The sequence below is a fragment of the Pelecanus crispus genome, chromosome 1 (genome assembly GCF_030463565.1).
Source record: "Pelecanus crispus isolate bPelCri1 chromosome 1, bPelCri1.pri, whole genome shotgun sequence".
In the NCBI taxonomy this organism is placed as follows: domain Eukaryota; kingdom Metazoa; phylum Chordata; class Aves; order Pelecaniformes; family Pelecanidae; genus Pelecanus; species Pelecanus crispus.
The window spans coordinates 181,216,768-181,235,287 of NC_134643.1; the positions used below are offsets into that span (position 1 = coordinate 181,216,768).

Sequence of the window (18,520 nt, forward strand, 5' to 3'; positions counted from 1 at the left end):
CGCACCAATAAATGCTCTAAGAGTTTGTAATATGAATCATGCATTATTTGTGCTGCTGGCATCTTGGCATCAATTTGAATATAGAGATTTATTTTGTAGGGTGGTAAATGGAGTAGGAAGGCCAAGGCAAGTAAGTACAAAAACCGCTAGAACTGCAAACATTATGGAAAAATAGTAAGTACTAATGTCGTAAGAGAGCATTTAAGAAGTGATGCTTAAGCATGTCTAATCATTTCACAGATGATTATTACATAGGTAAAATATTAAACTGTAGCAGGCAAGTGAAAGGTGAGCCTATTGTTTGAACTGTAACATAATTTATACTACTCGCTTCCTAAAAGCCAGTGTATTAAAAAGGCATTCTTACAGATCAAACATTTTCTGCTTAATAGGACACAGAAGGATAGTCCATATGACTAGCAATTAGCAAAACAAATGTGATTAAAACCTACTTATTTCTAAAAGACAAAAAAGTAACATTAGTCAACATTTCATAACAATTAAATCTGGTAGGTGCTACATAAAATGTACAAAAGAGTTAAGACTTATACAAGTACAAAAATTACAGTGAAACACGTGTAATTTGTTTTATGCCTTTTCATAACTAGCTAATACAGAAAAAACTGCCTTGACAGGTTTGTATGAACATTTGTTAAATGACAAAAACAAGGAATCAACTTACAAGTATTTGCACTTTTCACAAATGTTATTTTTCCCCCCACAATTCAGTAATGCAAAAGCTCACATTGATTAGTATCATACACCAGAGCTAAAATTATAATTTTTGAAACCTACTTAATCTCTTTTTTAAGCAATGCAATTTTTGTATGCTATTGACACATCATTGAATAGCTGAAGATTTGAAAAAAAAAAATTAAACATATAGATTAAAAACATATTTCAGGAATTGTTGCTTACGCAATCATATGACATCTCAGTCTAGAGAGTGCTGTAGGAAAGGAAGATGGGAATAGAAAGGAAAATAGAAATAAAACCTACTCACAGCCAATCTACTCTTATCTCTCTAACGTAAGATTGGTTTCTATTTCACATCAACTGAAGTTTGCTAAATCCAATTCTAAAATGCTTCAAATGCTTCCTTTATGAAAGTGCTATAGGGGTTAAGTTTGTAGAGATTCCTTGACATTCATGTGACATTATCTTTTATTGTATCATCATACTACTACTTATAGCTTCTACATTAAAGACTCCATTGTTCGCTTAGATGATATAGTTCATTGCTACATGTGCTGTGTACATTTAAGACCACTAAGAAGGTGCAAAGAGGCTTTTTTCAGTGGTGCCCAGGGATAGAACCAGAGACAATGGGCACAAACTGAAACACAGGAGGTTCCACCTGAACATCAGGAAACACTTTTTTTTAACCAAGAGGGTTACTGAGCAGTGGCACAGGTTGCCCAGGGAGGTTGAGGAGTCTTCACCCTTGGAGATATTCAAAGGCTGTCCGGACATGGTCCTGAGCAACTGCCTCTAGGTGGCTGCGCTTGAGTGGGGTGGTTGAACAAGATGACCTCCAGAGGTCCCTTTCAACCTCAACCATTCTGTGATTTTGTAAATTTAAGTTTAGAAAGGTTTAGGCATCTATCTGTAAGTTAGGTCTCCAGTATGACTGGTAGAAATCTAGCCACTGCAGTCCAAGGGTTATAAAGAGAACCCTTTGCAGCCCTGAAGCAGCAGCCTTTATTTGGTCAGCTGAAAGGCTCTCCAAACCCCACTGATTGCACTTACTAAGTTTCCACTTACTATAATGGTATCTTAGACATCCACAACTCCTTTGTAGTACCGATGTGGAATACACCTAGATTTAGGTGAGTTGTATCTCATGTTGAGTACTTGGAGCAAAAAGATTGTGCAACTTCCAGAATGATGTGCCTCTCTGATATGCTGGAGAGTGTGATTCTTAAATTAGTAGCATAATCACAAAAACAAGTAAGAATGCATATACAAATCCAGGACTTAGAGCAGGGCTAGAAAACTTAAGGTGGTGGCTCTTTTAATCCAGACACTTAGAACGGACTGAGGAAAAGGATCTAGATTCGTCACATGATATCAGGATAACTAAACTGCTAACATGATCCAACTATGCAAAAGACACACATTTCCAGGAATCACTAAGGTACACCTAGTAGAAATTATAGTATCACACAAGATAGAGCAGGAAATTATATGAAACATTGTTCAGAATTCCAGTTATCTGTGTTGAAAGAAGGTCAAGATTAAAAGAAATGGCACTCAGATGTTCAAGAGAACAACGAATCTATCCCATGAGAAGTCAGATAAGCTACAATCTAGGAAAATAAAGTCTGACTAAGATTTTAAGAAGGCAAAACAACAGATATTTAAGGACTAATGCTAGCATCAGAACTCCTGTTGTAAACCAGGAGAAAATAATCTTAAAACAGAAATTAAAACTCCATCTGACCATGACAACTAGAATAGCTTCCACTAGGAACAGTAGAGATCAGAGTTTAATTTATGAAAAGATGGTTACACGCAATGACAAAACAAGCAATGATCCAAAAGGCTCACTCTCAAAATTTTGTTTATAAACCTTATAGGTAAGTACTTTATTGTCAATATCCACATTTGTAGGTTTGTTTGGTTTTGTTTTTGGTTTTTTTTTTTAAATAATGGAAAAAGAAATGAAAAAAGTCCATTATCATAGCTAAAAAAGTCTAAAAATTATATTTTAATTGCATTTTTAGAATTTTTTTGAGGATTTGTATGATTGGCTTTCACAAAAAAAGCTTCCCCAAGTTTGTTTATTTTTCCTCTTTGGTGGCATTTTGCTTAACTCATGCATTATGTATATCAACGCTTGTTGCCAATAATTCTGGGCAAATTGACGTAACTTCCAGGTAACACCAAAACCTGTTTAAATAATTAGGGAGACCGAGAGGGAAAGGACCAAGGTCTTGAACTTCTTGGGCAACTGCTCAAAGCATGTTACAAAAGAGGCAAGCTTAGCCATTACCTCCTCTTCTAACAGTGTTCTGGAGTGAACTCAACGCTTTTGAATGAGTTAGCCATGATCTAATAACAACAGGCCCTTCAGGGACTTGAACAGAGTTCAAGTACCTCCCTACCCATATCAAAATAAGCACTTAGCTTTCCAAACCAGGAGACTTCCGAGCATGCACAGGGATCTCTACCTAGATGTGCTCCAACTTGGAATGCAGACTGATTTTAAGTGCCTCTGAGGTTAGGTGGTGCTTGAGAACAGGAGGTATTGGTGAGACTTCAGTGGAATCTAGTCAAGGAAAATCTGCCCCCAGATATCACTATGACAACCTGCTGAAAAACCATTAGCATGTGCAAAACCTGTACTTATGAACCATGTATTACATTTTAAGTGCAGTTATTGCATATTTTGTTTAATGGTGCTGTCACATTTAGACCCCAAGAGACTTACATGCATTTTATATTACAGAAACAGTATGGTGTATTATCCAAATTTTGTCAGCCCTTTCTCCCCTTTCCTCTAAAAAGACAAATACAAGCTTCCTCTTCATTTGGGTGCGGTAACTCTTCTAAGAGTTACTGTAAGATAGCTAAGATTGAATATTTTGAAAGAGCATGGTATCTTCCTACCTTCTGTAGTTCCATTAACCAGATCTATTCCTTTGTATAATCACAACTCTAGAGCTACATAAGCTCAATAAACTTCTGTCAGTCAAAATCTTTCCCAATCATGGAAGACAAAGTCCATTAAAAAAAAAAAAAAGGCAAAAAAGCAGCAGCATATAAAGTATACCATACTTCATAATAAAAACATTCAATTTTATGACCAGCATTTCACAATTGCTTAAAGGCTTAAAGATTCGGCACTGGAAGATGACTTGATAAGAATGATGGCATAAAGGCACCAAAAAACCCATGAATTTGTGAAAATAGTCTATGCTGAACTCATTTAACTCAGAAAAGACAGGTGGACTCACCTCACCTAGCTTCAGATGTTTATGACATGGGTATTTACATCTGAGCTAGTTGTGTAGACTCCCTTTATAAGTCCATGGAAAGAAACAAGTACCTAACAGACATCATTTCATCCCTGCACAGGCATTTAAAGTCAGACAAGACTGATGACAGCCACACTAAACGCTGTACTGAAATCCATGTTGCATCTACTTACTTTTCTCAGAAACCTATGTTTGAACTCATCCAAAGTCTAATAGTGTATTACATTAAAAAAATGCTTCAAAAAGATCACAAAATTCTGAAACAGTTGTATGAATGAAACTGAGGTCTCTGAAGATGGATGTTCAAGGGTTTTCAGTGTTAGAACAGGAAGATGTTCACCTCGTACTGAGCAAAATGTGTATCAGATTAGTTATGTCATGATTTAGCCCCAGCCAGCAACTCAGCACCACGCAGCCGCTTGCTCACTCCCCCTACCCCGATGGGATGGGGGAGAGAATCGGAGGAGTAAGAGTGAGAAGCACTCCTGGGCTGAGAGAAGAACAGCTTAATAATTGAAATAAAATAAAGTAAAATAATAACAATATAATAATAATAGTAATAATAATATACAAAGCAAGTGATGCACAATGCAATTGCTCACCACCCAACAACCGATACCCAGACAGTTCCTGAGCAGCGATCACTGCTCCCCGGCCAACCCCCCCCCCCCCCCCAGCTTATATACTGAGCATGACGTCATATGGTATGGAATAGCCCTTTGGTCAGTTTGGATCAACTATTCTGGCTGTGCTCCCTCCCAGTTTCTTGTGTACCTGGCAGAGCATGGGAAGCTGCAAAGTCCTTGGCTAGCATAAGCAGTACTCAGCAACAACTAAAAACATCAGTGTGTTATCAACATTCTTCTACTAAATCCAAACCACAGCACTATGCCTGCTACTAGGAAGAAAACTAACTCTACCCCAGCCAAAACCAGGACAAGTTACCATCAAGAAGATTTATAGTTTCCCCCTCTGCAAACAGCTATACAGAAGCAACTGGACGGGCAGAATGGAAGAAATGGACTCTGCCACCATCCCCAACACATTGCCTTCCACTCACCCAATTCCTTCATGCAATTGTTTTGTCTTTGCCTGGCTTAGACCACTCTTCCAAAGAGAAAGACTGGTAAACTGCACTATATATTCTACACCTAGATGAATCCCACTCGGTAAAGGTTTCATGACTGCAATCTCCTTTTTATCTCTTTTTTTTTTGTTCACATTATGCCCTTCCCTACCCCTCATCTTTTCCCCTTTCCTCTTTTGCCTATCATCAATCTTCTGCAAGTTTCACAACAACTTAGACATAATGGAAAGAGAAGAATTTATTTGTATTTTTCTGACAAAATAATTAAGACTCTCAGTCCCCTAAACTAACTTCTCCCCATCCTTTTTTTGATTTTCTCCCTGATGAAAAGTTAATATATTTAAGATCAACTGTGGGGGGAAGAAGGGTTTTGAAGTAGGTTTCCTTTATATGTTATAACGTACAACTAAAGGAAAAGGGATTCCAGGAAATCTTTCAATGAAAGACTTAGTAATCCAAGTTTTAAATGTTTTCCCCATCTTCTTCTAATAAAAAGCTAAAGAAATTTTTAAGGGTGGTAATTACAGTAAGAACAACTTACTGTTAACATGGTGGTGTATCACAGACCACATACAGATGGTTAAAATTGGAACAGAGAATAATCAGAGACTTGAGAAGTTATCCCTACCATGCATATTAAACTGGCAAGACAAATGCTGCCAACAATTAGAAAAAATTTAGGGTGGTATTCAAATCCAGACTGCAGAAATGTGAGTGTGTCTAAGCATAGGTATCAACTTGTGAGTAAAGTATCTAAGGTCCCACTATAACAAATGTTCCAGGTACCAGGAAGCCACGACAAGAAAGTTAACATAAGAAATGTTCTTTAAGTTATAGATAAATGAAAATAAACTTTCTCACAAACGGAACACTGGTGATTTTGAGTTGGGTTTTTTTGTTTGTGTGGTTTTTGGTTGTTTTTTTCTTTTAAATCTAAGCATGCCTAGTCTGCCTCCCCCATTTTCCTCCCACTCCAGCCCCATTACTCATAAGTCCCTTTTAATAATACAAACTATTTGGTCTTGAGTTCTCTTCTAATACTTGAACTGTCAAGGTAACATATTAGGAAACAGATTAAAGGGTGGAATGGCATATATAATCTTAAACAATATCATATTAAAACAGAGATGGCACTATATTTATTTTGAAAAAGTTGTAAAATTGTAAAATAAAATACCACAAAATTTTGCAAAATTCAGTTGATATACCTAAAGAAAGCTATCATTTGCCTGGCTAAAATACTCCATTTACAACACTTTGCCTGTAAACCTTGAGGCTTTTTCCACAAAAGTATTCTCCCTATTTTACAGGAGGGTTAAACCAAAACACGTTAAAGGTAAAAAAATAAAAATAAAAATAAGACCTCTGCAAATGCATTTAGGCTTATCACAAAGGACACTTCTGCATTCTGAAAGGTCTATTCACAGTCATCATGTTAGTAAAATATTATTTGGAAGCAGTTTCTAAAACTGGATGTAACATTCATTTACATGTATCTGCCAAGTTTTTAAATGTTTTAGAAGCTAAACTAAAACATGTTCAAAATGACTCATTGTGGTACCAGAATATGTACTGTAGGAAATAAGAACTCATTTACAAGTGGGAGAAATACACTCACACTTCATCTGTGGGAATTCACTAGACTTCCCTTCCAGTAAACATTATATTTTAAAATAATAATGGAAAGTATGTTTCTTTTAAATGAAGTTTATTAGAAGATTTAGACAGCTGGCATAAAAGAAACTTACACAGATAAATGTAAAAACTATCTTCAAAAATAATTCACAAATAATTCTGCCAAAAGATATAAATTTAGCAATAAAAAAGGCTGCAATTATTTTTGCTTACTCTAATGGATAAACTAAAACTGTTTAATACAGTTGTTCTGTATAAACATAACCATTTGAGACAAAGGACAAAAAGAAGATTTGATTATTTTACAAAGTAAGAAAATGCAGGAGGGGGGAGAGCCCTGGCAAGCAAACAAATTACCATAAGGTAGCTCTTTCCTAACTTGTAGCATGTCTACTACTTTCTGTTCATTTGTACACTTTAATAATGCAAGTACCTTGCAACAAATGCACTACTTTAAAAAGTTTTTTCTTTCTTTGAAAAGAGGCATTCATATGGCGCTGAGAAAATAAACCTAAAATGTACCCCATTTATCTATGTGTATAGAATACTTTGAAAAAAGCCCAGAACTTTGACATAACACAGAAATTAAACCCAGATTTCACAACTTGTGACTGGGAACAGAGCGTCATAAGGGACAAATCTAAAACCAAAAAACCCCGTCCCAGTAGCTTCTAAAAAGTACACTGCCTATAAAACCAAAAATGTCCTAGATGAACATGCAACAGACAAAAAAGTTACAGTATTTCCTCACATGGTTTTAGGTCTAAAAATCTTAGAATTAAGGTATCAATCAAGGCTTCACTCCACCTAATTCCGGGCATTTCACAGGGGCACGGGATTTACATCAGTCATACTGTGTTCATCCTCTACTGTTAGAGCAACAGTCTATATTGAGTATACTCAGAGATTCAAGAGTCAGTTAATTGCCTGAAGTGAGGGGCGTACGAAGACAAGAGAAGGACTAGGGCTTCCAATTACTTTCATCTACTTACAGTACCATTTTGCACAAACAAAACTTTCTCCCCTTCTCATAGGGTTTTGAATGGGACAAATTCTTCCCCTGTCTACAACCCACAACCAATTCTGGTGACCCCAGCAATCTATCTAGGGTAAAATGGGAAGATGTAACTTTTTGAAGCATCTTGAAGCATATGGTCTAGATTATATTTCTGGAAAGGAAGTAGTTAAGAAATCAGAGCAAACAAGCAAAATTTCAGAAGGGATGAATCAGATGAATCAGTCCACTTCTATATCTGTTTACCCATGGCAACAAACACTTTCCATGAAACAATTAGAATATCCATGAAAACAATTCCAGATGGCAAGTTCCACATCAAAGCTTAAACTAGATTACATACACTCACATGCAGTAGCATTTATGTTAAATTATCAGCCAAGAGTTGCAGCATTTTGACAATCTATCCAGTATTTAAATTTTAGAAGAGATATACAAATAGGCTTGGAAGTGCAAGTATGTACATTTACATTATATGTGTATATTATGAAATCTATCATTTTATGAAAAGACTAAATGACTGACAGATATAAGCACTTCACACAATGCCCAAGCTTCATCTCAAAGGAATCTAAGTTATATTTTTTATTTCTACACTTATTTCTACAACTACACTGCCACTTGATGGAAAAAGTTTACTTTCCTTTAAAAGAAAGTTTCTGAAGTTATACTGCTTATATGAATATTTATTCTGTGGGTAAGAAACTGGCATAAGCTATGGCAATTTTTTTGCTTCTGGAGCACCTATAAGGGGCGCGCACGCGCACACACACACAGAGGCCCTACCCTCTCCATGCTTCATGAGAGGAGTTTGCAGGGTGGTCTGTGCAACATCATCTTCAGTTGTCAACATTAGTTTCCTGTCAAGGACAAAAACCTGCTAATAAACAGGGCTTATAAGAAGGGGTTGGGCAGTACATGTTCATATGAGCAACATCTTTATGAATTCTACCCAGTGGTAGGAACTACAGAAGCCTTTTATTGCTTGCATTAAAGCCCCTTCCTTTACTCTTTCAAATGCACCCTTCCATTTCATCTCTGCTCGGTTTCTTCAGTTCCCAGGTTCTCTGACCTTACTGCCTCTCACCACACTCCTCCTACCATAGAATTACAAATCCTCTCACTAATCATCACCAGCTACCATTAGCAGCAGTCCAGCATATCTACTTTCACGCAGTGCTCCCCTCAGAGGCCCATCCAGAACAAATGTTCCCATCTCACTTCGGTCTTCCTGAAGTTCTGTTTTTAGGTAATTTTTTTTTTTTTTCAATATAAACCCAGTTCACACCTATATACTCACTGATACCATAAATAACTCAAAAGTAGTACCACCCTTTTGGTGTCCCCACGATTCAAATGGCATGTCACATCTAAGTGCCACTATGGCTACATGATGTTTGGTAAAAATGCTGCGAACATGTCACATTACCACCCTACAGCTATCCAGAATCAAGGTATGCCTTAGCAAGCTCTTGAACTCTGGTTAACTATGCATTGAACATTAATTGCACGTTCATTTTGCTGGTTTTACAGAATATTGTTACAGAGTTACCCAGATGGTCATATAAGTAGACACAATTGTGCCTTTAGATCATTTAGCTAGAAACACAAACAGCTGTAAAAATTATCTTTGCAATAACTTTGCACTGAGTAAACTAAAGGACATGACCTTCCCACTATCCAATATGTGATGCAATACTTCAGCACTGAAGGCATGTAGTTTCAAAAAAATTTACTGGTCTCCCTGAATGTAAACAACTCTTTGAGCCAACCTTGACAAAGTCTGGGATACAGTCTTGAGGAAATCTTACCTAGAAACAAGACCATACAAAAGGGAAGTCAGCCCTCCAACCATGGTCTTCCCATTCTCTCCTCATTGAGGCACTGGTCACCAGACAAGCCAATCTCATGAAGAGAGAAAGTAGCAAACAGGCTGCCATGGACTCACATGGTTGTTCCATCAGTTGTGAGCACTACATGTAAATATCATATGTCCCTCTCTTTTGGGAAGTCCTCAATATGATTAAGATTAATTAGGTATATTCAATGCTGGATGGACTAACGCCCAAGGCAAACAGTTCCCAGCGGCTTATGGCCTGAAACTACCTTGGCTTACTGATGTACACTGTTTTGGTAGCATGTTCATGAATACAGTATGATGGTCCTTCATTTACTCATGGTCCCTCATTTATTCATTTATAAATGGACTAGCTACCCTCAATTCCAGAACAATATCCTACCACTTTCCTTATTCATGAGTTAGTTACATGAAATGGGTATCACCACTGTGCAAGTGAGGACCAGGCTGAGAGCAGTAGAGTCAAGCTTCCAGCTACACCTAACATTTTCTCAACACTTTGAATGTGATTCTGCAGAAGATAAGCTCTGGCCAAAACTCAGCCCAAAGCTTGCTCTCATAAATGTTAGTCTTCATAACTAACATTTCAGAGTTTCCCATGAGTTTACTATGAGGTCCATAAGATTACAAAGCTGTAACTTCCTTCTCAAATCACATAAACACCTATTTGGACAGACTATTTTTCAACAATTAGTTGTCCAGATACGAGTATAGCATCACATCCTTTTCCAGAGGGTAATCAGAATGTAACAACAGATTCAAAATGTAATTCCAGAAGATAATTACTAATAAAAGAAAACTTTTATGGTTTTATTAGGCTGAAATATAATATTACATAAATAGCCATCATTTGTATATCAACATTTTTGTACAGCCATACAGAAAATACACTATACCTGCTTTGAAGAATTTACATTTTGAATATGTGTATTATAATACACAGTTTTTGGTAGACATATGCAACTAACAATCACTGCACGTATTTACAGTCATGTTGTTATTTGCGACTTATTTTTCTTTCGTATTCTAAAAACTGTGTACTTGGAGTTTTCTATAAACAGGTTCTTCTCTCGTCTGACATTGAACTGTTAATGTTTTGCACTACCTAATGCTGCTAGGGGCTTCACACACAAATTTAATCCTTCAAGCTCAGATGGTTAGAAACATTCCAGAAATAAGTATTATTTGCATCAATAACCTGATATATGTAACAATTCCTAAAAAAAAAAAATCACATTAACTTCATCTTCAGATAAATGCTTTCGTTTATATTTTGCCATAACATCCAGCCTAGACATTTCAAAGGGATATAAAGCACACACAGTAAACAGGTTGAGAAGTTTGTCAGCATTTCATAGCTTCTGTTCTGTTGTACATAGAACAGCTGTAGCGTATCAGACGAAAAGGCCCGTGTAGCCCGATCATACTGTCTCCAACTGTAGCCAGAAGTTGTGTTTTGGGAAGAGCAAGAAAAGCTTGTATTTCTCCCTAATCCTCTGCCACTAGTGTTCAACTATTTCTAGCTCAAGGATTTCCTGAATTAGACATGGTTTCTACTTGTTAAGTAATTCTGAAGTTTATCTCTGTCTCCTTTTGAACCCATGTAAACTTTTAGTACCTGAAACATCATTCGGCAATGAGTTGCAAAGGACCCCTATGTGCTTATCCTGTCATTGCTCATCATTAATGAGAAGCTGTGCACAGCGAATCACAAAAATGTGTGTATACATGAGAGATACTAACAATCATAGCAAAACCATGGACTGCAGAAGTTGTTTCAATCCTATAATTCAAGAAATACATGAAGCCTAAGCAGCAGCACCCTTATATCACATAATGCCTCTCTGAAGGAATTTATAACTGCTTTCAAAGTTTTTTTCAAAGGACACTGATACATTTTCAATCTTTCCAGGCTAACAAAAAAACTAAGGACATAAAACTATTTACTCTTTAGGTACTCGGCATAATAGCCATCACAGAATTTTAACATTTTACTTTTACTAATCTTAATGTTTTCAGATTAAGGCATTTTGGCTAGCAGGAAATGAACGGGTAAAATGAGAACATCAAGGCTTAAGCAAAATCTTTATGGTACGAGGATATGTTCATACTACAAGCTTCCCAAAGCATCCTTCAGAGGCTAATAATATTTTGTGAGAATTATTTCTTAGGAGCTGGGGCAAGAGGAACTGAAATAAAAAGATTTCTAGAGCTATAAATATATTCATTGAACATTCCTTGCACAGTAAGAGAACAAACTTCAAAGCCTGTGTTCCAGATGTAATGAAGTTCAGAAAGGTCAGCCATCAGCCTAACTTATCATTCCTATGAGTCTTGACATTGATAATTCTACAACATCAAGACAGTTACAGTTATGACGTGACTGGTTACAGGGCTTAAAGCATTCATTCTGGAAGAACACTATCTTAGCTAAGAGCGTAAAATTTCGAGATCCTTATTAGAGAACAACCAAAGACAGCTAAGCATGCCTTAGCAAGTGTGCAGTCTTCCTAACACTACTACTCATCTATTTGATCAAATCAGTTAATTAGGTTTTCTCCTTCTGTTTATTAAAATGCAGCTTAGTATCATCCATTAAGATGTAGACTACAAACAAAACATATCTTCAGAAGAAAAGGGGAAAAGAGTAGGAGCCTCCCTAGTCATTTCAATAGAAATATATGATGCACAGAATTGGTTTTGTTATGGATTTCAGTGCTGTTTCTACAGCTTGGAAACAAACTAGACCCAGTCACCCGGGAAATGGACTTTTTCTCTGCTTCTCCATCATACTATCACTCCTGGTCCTTTCACTGCCTTCTCTGCATTGAGTCTGAACTTCCAAGAGGGTGTCTTTCAGCAATTTCCATGACATTCATGGATTTTACCCTTTTAGCTGCACCTCATACTTAACTTTCTCATAAGGAGACCAAGACGATGGTAGTTTTTATGGGAAATGCGTAGTAGTTAAATGGTCTAGGGCTGAAATCTAGACAAGGTCTAACAATGACAGTAAAGGGCTCAGCTTTATTCTGGTAGAAATCCTAAGTGTTATCAAAATTACATATACACATCCATACTATGGAAGTCATAAATAAATACAGCAGCAGCAATTGATTATTACCAAAAAAGTGTTTCAGAAAACGTTGATGAAGTTAGTTGAAACTGAAGATTTAAAGCAGTAGTAATTTTGAAGACCCACATAGCTCTTCAATTCAAGGGATTACAAAGCACTTTGTATACAAAAGTAACAGCCACATCTAGGGAGTAAAAGGGTATGACAGAAATTTTTAATACAGTGTCATGGCAGCTTTGGCAAAGAAATATTTTGGCCAGAAGTTTTCAGCATGGATTTTTTTTTTTATTCATATTTAAATCCTCATTTTATAAAAATACTCTTGAAAAGCTAATAGGCCCCTATTTAAATATTAGCGATGTCCAGCAGACAAACACATTGACTTAATCATTTTAAGATTAGAGTCCTGTCATTGCAGTCAGCAACATCCGGATTATAAAAACATGTTAATAGAAGGAGCAAATAATTAATTTTAATGTTTCTATTAACAATGAATGTATAATGTAATAAATGTTAATCTAATAATGAGATTCCTGCATACTCAGCAGAGATTCTAAATGCAAAGTAGAACATTTATTTATTCAGCAAATTTATCCAATTATCTCCTCATCTAAGATAGTTTTCTAGTCTTGTCTGCAATTAATAAGAAGATATAGGGATCTTAATTTCATCTAATCTAAACACCCATTTTATGAACAGGATTGATCACCTCTCTCCATCACCTACAAAGTTTAAGACAGATGACTAAAACCAGACAGCATTAATCTTACCTCCAAATGAATTCTAAAAAGTACCACAATTACAAAGAACAGAGAAAACAGGGGTAAAATAACGATTGTAATTCACATTATAAAAATTAATGGATAGACTAAAAGAAGTCTCCAAAATGTATACATGGCTTGCAGCTGACCAGAAAGAAAAGCATTAAATAGGTAAACACAAACATACAGAGAACTTTTTCTGTATGTTTTTAACCTATAAAGCTTGACAATAACTATCAAGAAATGTCAATTACTTTTATTCTGTTCTGCTTTTTATTTGAGAAAGGCATTTCTAAATAGAAACACTAAAAATACTCCTAAAGGTATTTTTACCTGTAGCAGATCGTCCATTACAAACCTAATAGTTTTAAATAGCTGAGCTATATACATTAATCTAGACACATTTAAATAATAATCCAAAATCCTTTGAAATCTTTGTATAACAAACCTAAGACTCTAAACTATTTTTTCTAGCCATCATCCTGATTTAACTCAGCCCAACTACAAAAACATTGTTTAAAAATGCCCTTTCATCACCTGTGCATACTCAAATAAGAAAAAAAAGTACATACTTAAAAATATCCTATTACCTCATAGACAGTGGCAGGAATTTAAAACCCCCATTGGTTTTTACAAAACTGAGTTTTTTATAAATAGTGCCCATTGCAAAGTTGAAGGAATAGTATTGCCATAATACAGTTTTCTTGAATATTCTTTTTCTGTTTACCGCATACCTATTTTGTTTATCTTCGTTTTTCTACACTTCTCATTTTATCATTACAAAGACAGGAAAAGAAAAATCACCTTGAGTGCATCATGAGCAGCAATCAACTGTAACAGAGTACAGATTTTTTTTGTCACTAAGAAAAACAGGATTTTGAAAAAATCACACCATCTATGGATTTCCCTTGTGTTCCCAGTAATTCTGGAATTTTTAAACCAGTTTCCACTGATAGAGCTGAGCTCTACAATCCTGGAAAAAGTCATTATACTCCTTAGGGTTTAAAGGAAGTGAACAACCAAAGGCAAGAGATGGCTCTTGTAGGCATCGCCTGAGGTGAAGTGCTCTTGTATGAGTTCACCCCATATTATGCCTTAGAGTCCACTTTGAACAAAGGAACCATTTCAGTTTGATGTTGCACGTTATACAAAACTAGAAAATTTAACCAGTAGGAAAAAACACTATAGGAAACCAGGATGCATTTGTTCTACTTTTCAGTGCTGGTTTTTTGTTGTTGTTTTGTTGGGTTTGTTTTTTTTTGGCAAGGAGAAGCGAGTAACAGATTAATAGTCAGTTTGAAAATAACACTCCAGGAATATTCAAGAGAAGGAAAACTTGGAACATATTTAGTATCTACACTTTACTATGTAGTAGATGATGGACCTATTATAGAACTGCTCTCCTTGTTCAACCCCAAGACACTTTCAACTGAGGTAATACAGCTTTAAAATTAGAAAAAAGTCTTAGTCACTTTACCAGCAGTTTAAATCAAAGTGAAATGTTTCCATTTGGTCATAATTTTTTCAGAACATGTGTGACATTGACCACAGTTTAATCCAAAATATCAAATCAGTTAAGTTTTTTCATTGTCACAGGTAAATGAAACATGGATTCTCACACAGAATTTACAGCTGTATAATAGCAAAGAGAGCAACAAAACTTAGGTCCTGACATCATAGCGATCTACTTTGAGGTTGAAACAGCAGATTCTTTCTCAAGATAACTCCCTCATGAATATTATCACTTCAGTATTTTCTTGGCATTTGTAGACAGCTGTTTACAAAAAGCTATCACAAGCATCAGTAAGAAAAATGAAAATAACTGCACTTGACTAGAAAATTGGGTATTAGTTACACTTCTGATCACAAGATTTGCCAGGGGCTTTATTTAACCACCATTCAGGCCAGTCAACATTCCACATACTTCTGAAGCTTTCAAACATGTTTGTTTATACAGATTATGATACCAGTGGTAACTACGATGACTCACCTTGTTTTCACTAAAGTAGAACTAGCTGTTATAATCACGTAAATATGGACAAGACAGGTATTCCTTTTTTATCTTAGGGGGTTCTGGTGATACTAGAAAATCTCTTTGTTCCACAGAACTGCCACATATCAGTCCACAGTAAATTCAGAATTTGGGGTCTTTTAAGTTAAGGCATTTATTCCATCTCATCATGCCAGTTTGTTACTTTGCAGTTCATTTAGGTAGATGACTTGGAATGTGGAAAAAGTCACCGTCTTGACACGTGTACTGTGGTTAGAAGGGAGGTAGTTTTAAAGAAATGAAGTATGAGTTTTCTATTTTCCCAAGTGTAAGTTTTTTTCTCTGAAAAGCATAATCTTCTGAGGAATAATCTACTACTTTGAACTCCAAAAAAATTATTAATAAACTTATTAACTTATTTAAATTGAGGAAAGGAAAGTTTTACTTAATTGGAGAGCTTATCACTAGAAAAAGCTACAGGAAGACAGAAGCATGAGTGTATCAAACAAGATGACACCAAATGGCATATTACTAACTTTCTTTTTTTCCCCTCTAAAGCTTGCATTTTAAAATCTTCCTACACTTCCGATTGCAGGGGAACTTCCCTCCTCAAAAAAGCAACAATATGAAAAAAAAGACACATTATATGAGTGGGAATACAGCAGAATAGAAAGGCAGTTTCTCCATGGTTCTTAAGTTTAAAAATAAATACGGTAAGAATTACAAAGTTGATATTTTCATTAAAAGCAAGAAATTGTGCATACTCAAATTATCGTATGCCAGACCTACTTTCCAGAAGAGCTTCCAGTTAGATATGAACTCCCCACATGTCATAGTAAGTCTTATCACAGTGAAGGGTTGGAGTCTCATCAGAAAGAAACACAGTTGACTCACATTAGCATTTTATTTTGACTCAGAAGATCAGTTTTGAACCAAGTTTCCTGGTTGTCCCCACTTAACCAGCTTTGATTTCCACATTTTGATTTGCATTGTTGATCCATCATCTCAGAGTTTGCTAACTGAATTCCTTTTTGAGAATCCAAGAACACTCTAACCACTAAAAGGCATTCAGCACCCTTGGGCCCATTGAGTCTGAATTAGAATTAATCTGAAGTCAAACTCCTGAAACTCAGCGTGGGTATCAAGTCCTCTGACCCATCTTGTTAACTCTAGAAGTATGCCTATTGCTACACGCTAGTTAGCACTGACTTTTTTTTTCAGTCTGTGGCTAAGCTGGGGTAACGCTATTTCTTCAGTAATATCACCAATGCAATTTAGGAGTTATATATATATATATATATAAAAACTAAAAGCTTTAATTAATTTATGCCTATGCTTAAGTTAGCAACATTTTAACAGATTACTACTTGTCATTTAAAACAATTCCAAGCAAAACCAGTTCATATCAAGTACTCTGAGTAGATGACTAGGTGGCACAGTTGGTTAATGAACTGACATTTTCATTTTAGAAAAAAGATGTGGATTAAACAATGAATCAAGTCCAAAATTAAGGACACATGACAAACTTACCCCGAACAGCTTTGATTACTGTCCATAGTTTTAATTACCTCATAATTTACCACAGATAATATTCTAAATTTACAAAAAGTGAAGACAATGTGCTGCGGAGCAGGACAGTAAGACTGCTTGTAAACAGGCAGAAAATCAATCATAGTTTCCTTCTCCACATGAATAGAATCATACATTTGTATAGACACTATATTTTATACATAGAAGATGAAAGACTGAGAAGAGACAGCAGTAAGAAAAGAAGCATGTAGCAAGCAAGCATAACTGTTCATGACTACTGCTATTTATCCACACTTTACAAAAACTATTAATTGAAGTAATCATACAAGATAGTTTTCTACTTTCGACTACAGAAAAAAACCAACAGAACAGGTTCAGAGTGTGATAGCTGCTACTGTACAGTATGAAATCCACATTCTTCTATGAGATGCATAATTATGTTTGCTTGTCTTTACAGGATTGTAGGAGAAGAATCAAACTTTCATATTCTTACTGCATTGGTAATGGAAAAAAAAATACTACTAGAATGAAATCTGTAACTTCATTTAAACAAAATGTTTGTAATTCAATTTATTCTTTATAAGCAGAAAGCCAAAGCAGTCATTCCTCCTACCTAAAGCTCATTGGGTATAAATATAGTTATAGCTTTAGGGTTTTTCATATGCATTTTAAGAGATACTTACTGGTCTAACAGTTGATCATATTTTCTTAAAGCATCCTTTTCAGCAATAACTGCTCTTTCTTTTTCAGCGACAGCATTATCTCTCGCTTCTCTCAGATTTCTGAAGGAAACAAAAGTTATTCTGTCAAGAATCCATTAGGAAAGAGACTGTTTTGCTTCATGAATTACTACTGACTGATCTTAACTTCAATACTACCTTCTTCAATTTTCATTGAATGGTAGGGGGGGGTCTGTCTATCTATATACCTATTCATTACAGAGACTTTACTTCAGATTACTTTCATATATACCAGCAAAGTTTCCAGTTCTGAAATGCTAAAAACAAGGATCGAACTGCCTATTTCTATGTAGAAATATATGAATAATTCTAGAATACTAGAACTCTAAATTACTTTTTTTGGTAGGAATTAAATAAATGCCAATAATTTTTCTTGGTACTTCACTAAACTAGGGGAATGCTGCCCTCCTTGCTGAGATGATTCACAAGTTTTATGATAGAGCAGGAAAAGATTAGCTAGGCATAGAAATCCTACTTCCACATACAACTAATTGGCTAGTTAGTCTGATATATAGGTTACTGCATATCATTGGTGTCTCCTTCTGGCTTCTATTGCTGGCATCATTTTTGATCTGCAGATAACCGTAAAAAAACACAAACATTTTATTGCAATCAATCTACACTTTTTCATTTTTTTTAACCAAGAATTAGTCAAGACTTGCAAACTATCTCATTCTTATTTCACTGACACAAATGAGAATAGTATCATATGAAGAATAATATGTATAGTATTTGTGTTAAAAATATGATACAGGTATTAATAGTCTGTTAATCTGTAGTCTGCCTGTAGCATACCATTGCAATAAACTGTACTAAGTGGAAGTACTGCTTAGACAGTGCTTGTAAGC

The 18,520-nt window shown here is 35.6% G+C and overlaps 1 protein-coding gene across 1 annotated transcript in view; it reads right to left on the bottom strand.

Annotated features, from left to right (window-relative positions):
- The window catches only part of PIBF1 (progesterone immunomodulatory binding factor 1), a 127,825-nt gene that overhangs the window by 72,763 nt on the left and 36,542 nt on the right, over window positions 1-18,520 (bottom strand). The window contains exon 9 of the mRNA XM_075723055.1: window positions 17,616-17,714. Within this exon, the coding sequence (XP_075579170.1) occupies window positions 17,616-17,714 (99 nt within the window). The remainder of the gene's footprint in view (window positions 1-17,615; window positions 17,715-18,520) is intronic.